The 8,394-nt window shown below is 39.2% G+C and overlaps 1 protein-coding gene across 1 annotated transcript; it reads left to right on the top strand.

Annotated features, from left to right (window-relative positions):
* LOC137938474 (alpha-1,2-galactosyltransferase gmh3-like) lies at positions 1 to 1,596 on the top strand. The gene is made up of 5 exons (XM_068783426.1): positions 1 to 438; positions 549 to 581; positions 928 to 1,018; positions 1,114 to 1,374; positions 1,478 to 1,596. Exons 1-5 carry the CDS (start codon positions 1 to 3, stop codon positions 1,576 to 1,578), a joined length of 924 nt encoding a protein of 307 aa, XP_068639527.1. The 3' UTR covers positions 1,579 to 1,596.
* Positions 1,597 to 8,394: the final 6,798 nt, after the last annotated feature.

The raw sequence follows: 8,394 nt of genomic DNA, 5'->3' as shown, positions 1-8,394 counted from the left end.
ATGGCCAACCGCTCTCGAACCTGGGATCTCTACGGCCGAGTCTCGTCCCCGCTAAATCGGCGGCTTTGGCTGCTCTTCTCCCTCCAGCTCACGCTGATCCTTGTCGGCTCTTTCTACGCATGCGGGTCGGTTTTCCGGCGGGCGAACACCCTCGGCCGGCGGTGCCTGCCCCTCTCCGGGAGAGTCTCTGTTACTGGTATTCCGAAGCTGAAAATAGCGATGGTGAGCTTATCGGAGGAGCGGAAAGGAGGGAAGCGGAATTTCCAGGGGTTGATGGAGTTAGTGAGGAGGAACAAGAAGGCGTATGCGGAGAAGGGCGGATACGAGTTCATCGACAGTTCCAATTTGATCGATCATAGTCGGCCACCCAGCTGGAGCAAGATTCTCGCCGTCCGTTCCTGTCTCAGAAATTACGATTGGGTCTTCTGGAACGATGCTGTAAGTATGTAGACACAGGATTCATCTTCTTCTTCCCTCCTTCCTCCCTTCATTTTAACTGTATTTTCAGTCATCTCTTTAATTGATTGCTCTTTTGTACTGATTTGAAGGATACCCTGGTGACGAATTCGAGCATCTCTCTGGTACCTTCTTTCTCTTCAGTTTCACCCTCTCTGCTCTCAAATTTCTTACCGGCCATGGCTTTCTCTCTCTAGAAATTGCAGGAGTTGCGTGTAGACTGTAGAACGAGTCGTTCAGGACTCACGACACGCAGACTACATGCATACCCAGCGTGTACTTCATGTTCATGTACTGGGCCCATACTTCACGTGGGCCGGATAGCAATCATCTCATTAATAATTTCATATACTGGGCCCATTAGTGGGAAATGGGCCTTGACCCAATTTTACATAAGTGGGGTTCCACAGTAATAATGGATTAAGCTGGTTTAACTTTTGGATTAACAGCTTTGGGATGCGGTTTTTCCAGGAGAATATTCTGCAATCGGTGATCGGTGATTCCGATTTCGAGAGCTCACCAGATTTGATTCTGACCGAGGACGTAACTGGGGTTAATGCAGGTACTCGATTTTTTTTTTTTAAATTGTGTTATTACTTCTTTGCCCTTGTTTGGTGGGGTCAAGCAATGTGACTTACCAAATTTACCCTTGGTAAGGGACCTTTTTCGTCCGACGATCCAATTGGAGCCAAGAGTTTCTTGACACGTGGTGGAACCAAACGTCGTTCGTTCGGTTCGGATCCTCCAAAAGCGGGGACAACGACGCCTTGAAGAATCTCATCAGCGTCTTACCTTCGGACGCGTTAGCGAAGCACGTTCGGATATCCCCCATGCAGTGCCTCTTCAACTCCTATCCGTGGTTTCCTTCGTGGAAAACCGCCTACCGCCTCGTCACTTCACCTTCAATCATTTGGAAAGGTTAGTGAATCCCATGAGATCTTTTAAAGTGAGAAGCATCCGATAACCTTCGTTAATGCGATTTTTTTAAATTCGGATTCGGATTCGGATTCGGATTCAACAGGTACTTACTCGAATGGGGATTTCATGGTTCATCTGGCGGGGCTGGACGAGAAGAGGAGATGGGCGGCTGAGATTCTCCGGGAAATACCGGAGGATGGTTAGCTCTCTTAAATGTAAACATCTGTTGGTTAGGAGGATTTTCCTGTTTCAGGTTTCCGAAAGGTTTGTTTTCGTATGAGTAAAAATTGTAGATTCTTCTTCCTCCTCCAAAATGTAAAAAATGTATATTTTCCAAGACCAAGAGACTTCACTTGCATCCACGATGCTTGTGTTAAATTTGGGTCGAAAGTTTTATCCCAAAATGATTAGTCACTTAGGAAATATTTTTCCTATCTAATAAATACAAGATTTTTATACTCACTAATGTATATGGGACTATCCTTTCTAGATGAAAGAAATACAAGACAATCTGCAAGAGTAGCAGGAGCTCGAAGCTAAAGAAGTAAACAAAAAACAATAATTTCCGAAGTAATCCTCCTCCTCTTGTTCATAATTCCCTGGACTACAACTATCAATGTGACAATTGTGTTAGAGAGGCCAACGACTATGTTCAAAAGTTCTACAATCTTTGTGCAGGACAAATTGAAAAATGACGTAAAGTAATTGAAGGTACTTCTGGAATCAATCGTATTGATGGAATGGAAAATCTTGTTTCTGAGAAAAGACCAGTTCACCTGTATAATTCTCCGTTGAAACAACATAACCCACTTGACTTGGAGTGCCAATGCAAAGAATGTCTATATGACACTGAAAAGCTTTATGCTTTAATTTGAAACTGATGAAGACTACTACACTAGAAAGAAAAACAGGGAAAGCACACAGGTTGCAAGAAAGATATGCATAGAAAGATCCAATTTGTTGGGATACTCTACCTTATCGAATAAAAAAATACTGAGGCCGATTTACCCACCTTCAACAACTTAAAAATTCATTCATCTCTGATAAAAAGCTTCCTGTCGGACTTGAAAAAAAATTCATGAAATTACCAAGGATCAAGAATTGACTGTTGAAGCCCATGGTCAGGTAAATTTTCCTCCTATAACAAAAAATGATCTCTATTTGCTTCCCTCTCTATAAACTTGTCTTTTGAGATCTATTAAACAAACAAAAGTCTGTCTTTCTGTGTGTAGCCATGGTATGTGTCCAGAGTTTTTATTCTTTACAAACAAAGAAGCAAAGAAATAAAGAAATGAATGTCTTTAGGCTATAAAGTGGTGCATGTTGGTCAAATCGACATTCTTGTTAGACCCAACCCGTATGAAATATGAGTTGGTAGCTCCCTATCGCATCACCCTTCTTGATGTACACCATATCAGTCTTGAAGATGCAAATATCTGCCAGTTTAAAGGGTACTTAAAGAAAGATGGTTTGTGTGGAGTTCAACCAAATTTTACCCTTTCCCTTTTAAATCCTCATCTTCTATATATGCCTTTGTTGCATGTGTTGAAGTTGAAAATATTGAATTTTTACCCAACAAAATTTATGCCACCATTGCTTCTAAATGTATATTCAACCTATATAGTATGCACTTTCCTTTAAGTCTTAGTCGCAACATTGAGCGAGTAGCTTAGTCCTCGTCGTCTGATAATATTTTCCAGAATTTTCGAGCTGTTCAGTCCGTTCTTAAAGAATCCGATATTAAATTCCACGAAAAAAGATAAAAAACTAATTTTCTTAGTTATTCAAAATTTCCTTAAAAGGTTGTTGGTTTTCATTGTTTAACCACTTTTTAATGATGATTAATTAGGGGATTCAGTTACATCATGGCGCCCATCACCAATTGCATAAAGAAAGGAGAGTTCACGTGGTCGATAGTTGCATCTCATGCTTTCCAAGAAATCAAGAAATGTATGATACAAACATCTGTTATGAGACTATATGATTTTCTAAGGCTTTCACAGTCGAATGCGATGCATCAAGTATCAGAATAGGTGGAGAACCGAGTCAAGAGCAAAATCCAATCGCGTATTTTGGTGAAAAACTTAACGACGCCAAACAAAAGTACTCGATCTATGATAAAGAATTCTATGCGGTTGTACAAGTTTTCCGTTATTGGCATCACTATCTCCTTTTGCATGAATTTGTCTTGTACTCCGATCATGAGGCCCTTTGATATCTCAATTCTAAAAAAAAAAAAAAAAAAAAACTTAATTCTAAGCATGGGTGATGGGTAAACATACTCCTTTGTCTTGTAGTACCAATATGGGAATGTGAATAAAATGGTAGATGCCCTCAGTAGCAGGATTAACTTATTATCTGCTATGAGTGTGCAAGTTACCGGTTTTGAGAAGATCAAAGATGACTACGCTTCCTCTCCCAACTTGGGTAAAGTGTACATGAATTGCTAGAGGGATAGCGGTGCACCATCGATGACTTCTATCTCCAGGATGACTAGTTATTTTGAGCAAATAAGCTATGTTCTGTACGTTGGTGCGAGACTTTTTGGTTTGGGAACTCCCTGATAGAGGAGTCGGGGGACACGTTGGGCGAAATAAAATAATTGAGGTGGAAAGTCGATTTTACTGGCCAAGCATAAAAAGGGACGTCACAAAACTGGTTGGACAATGTAGGACATGCCAATTGGGTAAATATAAGAAACAAAACATTGCGTCATATACACCACTACCAGTCCCTAAATGCCCTTGGCAAGACCTCAACATCGATTTTGTCTTAGGTCTACTGTGTACCTTTCGAAAAATGACTCCATCTTTGTTGTGGTAGATAGTTTTCCCAAGATAGCTCATTTTATCCCTTGTGCTAAAACTTCCGATGCATCTAGAGTTGCTCGACTATTCTTTGATGAGATCATCAAGCTATACGGTCTTCCTCGGATCATAGTTTTTGACAGGGATGTCCGTTTCATGAGCTACTTTTAGAAAACTTTGTGGCACTTAGTAGGTACACAATTGAAATTTTCTATTGCCTACCATCTACAGACTGATGGTCAGACTAAAGTTGTTAACCACAATTTAGGGAACCTACTTCGATGCCTTTTTGGTGACCATCATCGGATATGAGACTTAATTCTTCCAGTTGCACAATTTTCATAAAACAATACGGTGAATAGGTCAATAGGTATGGACCCGTTTCAAGTTGTCCATGAATATCAACCTAGGAGACCTTTAGATCTCATACCAATGTCTCCCCATGCTAGGGTTTCTGAGTCCACCGGCACTTAGTAGGTACACAATTGAAATTTTCTCCTGCCTACCATCTACAGACTAATGGTCAGACTAAAGTTGTTAACCACAATTTAGGGAACCTACTTTGATGCCTTTTTGGTGACCATCATTGGACATGAGACTTAATTCTTCCAACTGCACAATTTGCATAAAACAATTCAGTGAATAGGTCAATAGGCATGAACCCGTTTCAAGTTGTCCATGAGTATCAACCTAGGAAACTTTAGATCTCATACCAATGTCTCCCCATGTTAGGGTTTCTGAGTCCGCCGACACTTAGAAGGTACACAATTGAAATTTTCTACTGCCTACCATCTACAGACTGATGGTCAGACTAAAAGTTGTTAACCACAATTTAGGGAAACTACTTTGATGCCTTTTTGGTGACCATCATCGGACATGAGACTTAATTCTTCTAGCTGCACAATTTGCATAAACCAATTCGGTGAATAGGTCAATAGGTACGAACCCGTTTCAAGTTGTCCATGAGTATCAACCTAGGAAACCTTTAGATCTCATACCAATGTCTCCCCATGCTAAGGTTTCTAAGTCTGCCGTTTCATTTGCACATCGAGTCCAAAAATTGCATGATGAAGTTAATAAATGTATTCATGCAAGTAATGCCCAATATAAAATATATGTTGATATGCACAAAAATGCTAAAGAATTTAATGAGGGTGACTATATCATGGTTCAGATTCCACCCGAACGGCTAGGGCAAGCTTGCCAGCCCGTAGTGCAGGACCATTTAAGGTGCTAAAAAAAGTGATAATTAATGCTTATGTTATTGATTTGCCACTTGAATCTAGAATTAACTCCACTTTTAACATTAAGGATTTGATAGCATATAGGGGTCCTCCATCCATTCTTAATGATCCATTTTGTCTGACATCTTCTGACTCTACCACTTCGTTCGATACAACACCCATTCCCACCCATGCAATCCCTTTGACTCATTCCCTTTTTCCTCTACCACCAACACAAAAAAAACATATTGATGCTATTTTAGATGAACAAGTGGTTTTTACCAAGAACTGTGCAATTCAATGTTTCTTAGTAAGTTGGGCGGGGCATCCAAATTCAGACAACACTTGGATTTTTTACAAGACACTGCAGTAGTTGGATCTGAATTTGTTCGAGTATTATCAGAGCCTCTAGGAGCTACACTCAATGGGATTGAAATTCGCCTACCCCGGGATAGTTGGTGGGGACACCAATGTGCCACCAGTCACACGAGTTTACACTTGGAGGCATTGGGCCCCACCAAGACCCACCCCCCCATGTTTTTTGTAGTTTATTTTATTTTATTTTATTTTGTTTTTCCTGATTTTATGAGATTCTTTTTATTTTGTTTTTATTTTCTTGATTTTAAGAGATTTATTAGTTAGTGATTTATCTCTTTTTTGAATTTTGAATATAATTTTTTTTAATTAAAGGATTGTAATTGGATTAGTGAGGAGCAGATTGAAGAATTGAAATTATCTTTCTACTCTCTCCATCCTGATCTCTCTCTTCTTCCTTTCTAGTCTTCTCCTTCTTCTTCTAAATTCCTCTTCTTTTCTCTGTTTCTTCTCTCTTCTTCCCCAATTTCACCGTCATTATCAACAAATAATGCACCTTCAAAAAGTTTAGCTGCTCAACAAGGTCATCCATTGTAAAACCTCTCCTGCTGTTTGCCTTGGACTTGGTAGAATGAACTGCTTATCATATATGAGAACTTATCTAGGACTGATGAAAAAAGAGTGTCCAAATAATAAATAGACAGAGAAGAAAATATCCAAAAACCTAAAACTGAAACTGGGTTTACTGTTATTCCATTTCATCAGCTTCATTGTTGCTTCTTGCCCAAGATACTTTATCCATCCACTAAATCATAATGACATAATCATGGGGACAACTATAAATCAATTCAGAACTTTTAATAGTTTAATCAATGGAGGAATAATCACAGGGGCATCTATAAATCAATTGAGAACATTTTTCACTTTAATCTAATTGAAAAATAATCATGGGGACATCTAGAAATCAATAGAGAATTTTTTCCACTTTAATCCAGTTGCAGTTATTTTTTTACCAGATGGAACAATGGCTGCCCATATTAGTTAAACAATGAAAATCAAGGAACGCATAAGCAGAACTTTACCACTGGAGAGGACTAAAGAATAGCAAGAGCCCGTGCTTTTGCATGATCATCTTCTTCTACTTTTGGTAAGGGAAGGGAGTTGGTTTCCTGCAACAAGTGACATAAAAGGGCTCAAGTTTTACTGAGTTAAACCTCTTTCACCAGAGGAATTTGTTTTAGGAAAACCTGAAGACAAAACCTTTAGTCGAAGAAGTCTCCTCAGTATCCTGTTGACTGAGTTACCAGCACCAGGCCTGAGATTCCAATTAGTTGTTAACAGTTGAAGGCGCAAATGGCATTAAAACTGTAACGATCCAAAATGACTTAAAAAGAGTGATTTGCAGGAAAAACAGTGATAAGCACCATCTCTACATTACTAACTATCTACAATATTCATAGAACATGAGATTTTCAAAGAGACAAACAACATAATTGTAGGTATTTGGTTTTGTAACAGATCACACAAACAGACTCCGATGCTTATCAGGACCAAGAATGTATGGCAAACCAGGAATCATACAGGAACCAACAGATCGGCCAGTGCATTAAGAAAATGGAGGAAATCAGGGAATTTAATCATCATCTTTCTTTGTACAAGGGCAACACTCATGTAGTGGTGAATAATGTGAAAATAGATATTCAAAATAAAGTTTTGAACACCAACGCATTAAGTTATTCCTTAGAAAAGTTGGGAAAGGACTAAGTCTACCTCATCGACAACCGCATATGGTGGCATGTCTAGCTTGAGAATCTCGTAGAAACCAATTCGAAGAATCTGAAACCAGGAGAGAGTAACATTTTCAGGAAACTTTAGACAACAGAAAATAGAATTACAAATCATAAATAAATTAAGTCCTGGTACAGGATAACGAAATTATCCTGCAAGAGAAGAGGTTCCATGTCTCTGATTGTGTTTTCATCCCTGCAGAGTGAGAGTAAGTTTTCATAAAAATTAGAAATGGTCTTAACAGCAGAAACTGTTGAACAAAGAAAGTAAGTTCTCATAAAAATTAGAAATGGTCTTAACAAACATCAATGCGTTCTATTAAAACGTGAGAAACCAAAATAAAAAGCCTCCGCCGAATCTTTTTTAAGAATTACCACGAATCAACAACAACTACAATATCAAAGTGAAGAATGCTAACGAAATACAGATGGCAACTAGAGGGAGAATTTGGAAGAGCAACAGCTTTCTTCAATCCCATAGGCCTTACAATGCAAATTACAGATAATACACATCAAACTCTTCCAAATCACCAGGTTTCAAAGGTAAAACCGGGACAATTAATTTTATACGGGCAAAACGCTCCAGCTCAAACTGTAAAACTGCAAGCTAAAGTTCAACAAACTCCCCAAAGAAATAGCGAAGACCTACAGGTGTTTGGTCTGCTCTTTGAGAAGTCACTGCACTCGAGTTGCTAGTTATTTTTGAGAGCCGGAAATAATGAGAAATCACATTTCCCTTGTATGAACTGACCACTCGTACAGAGAATCCACCTTCGGATACCGAATGGGTCGTCAAATGCAGAGGCTTCCTAGAGAAGAAGTCTTTCGAATCCAGGCAACTGTTGAACGGAGGCGAAACCAAAGACAGAATTCCCTCCATTTCTTTTC

The sequence above is a fragment of the Aristolochia californica genome, unplaced genomic scaffold (genome assembly GCF_029961685.1).
Source record: "Aristolochia californica isolate CCGP_79_NKW_82.1479 unplaced genomic scaffold, dmAriCali1.0.hap1 SCAF_8, whole genome shotgun sequence".
NCBI classification, from domain to species: domain Eukaryota; kingdom Viridiplantae; phylum Streptophyta; class Magnoliopsida; order Piperales; family Aristolochiaceae; genus Aristolochia; species Aristolochia californica.
The sequence above is the reverse complement of the archived record's forward strand: the minus strand, read 5'-3'. Positions and strand labels throughout refer to the sequence as shown.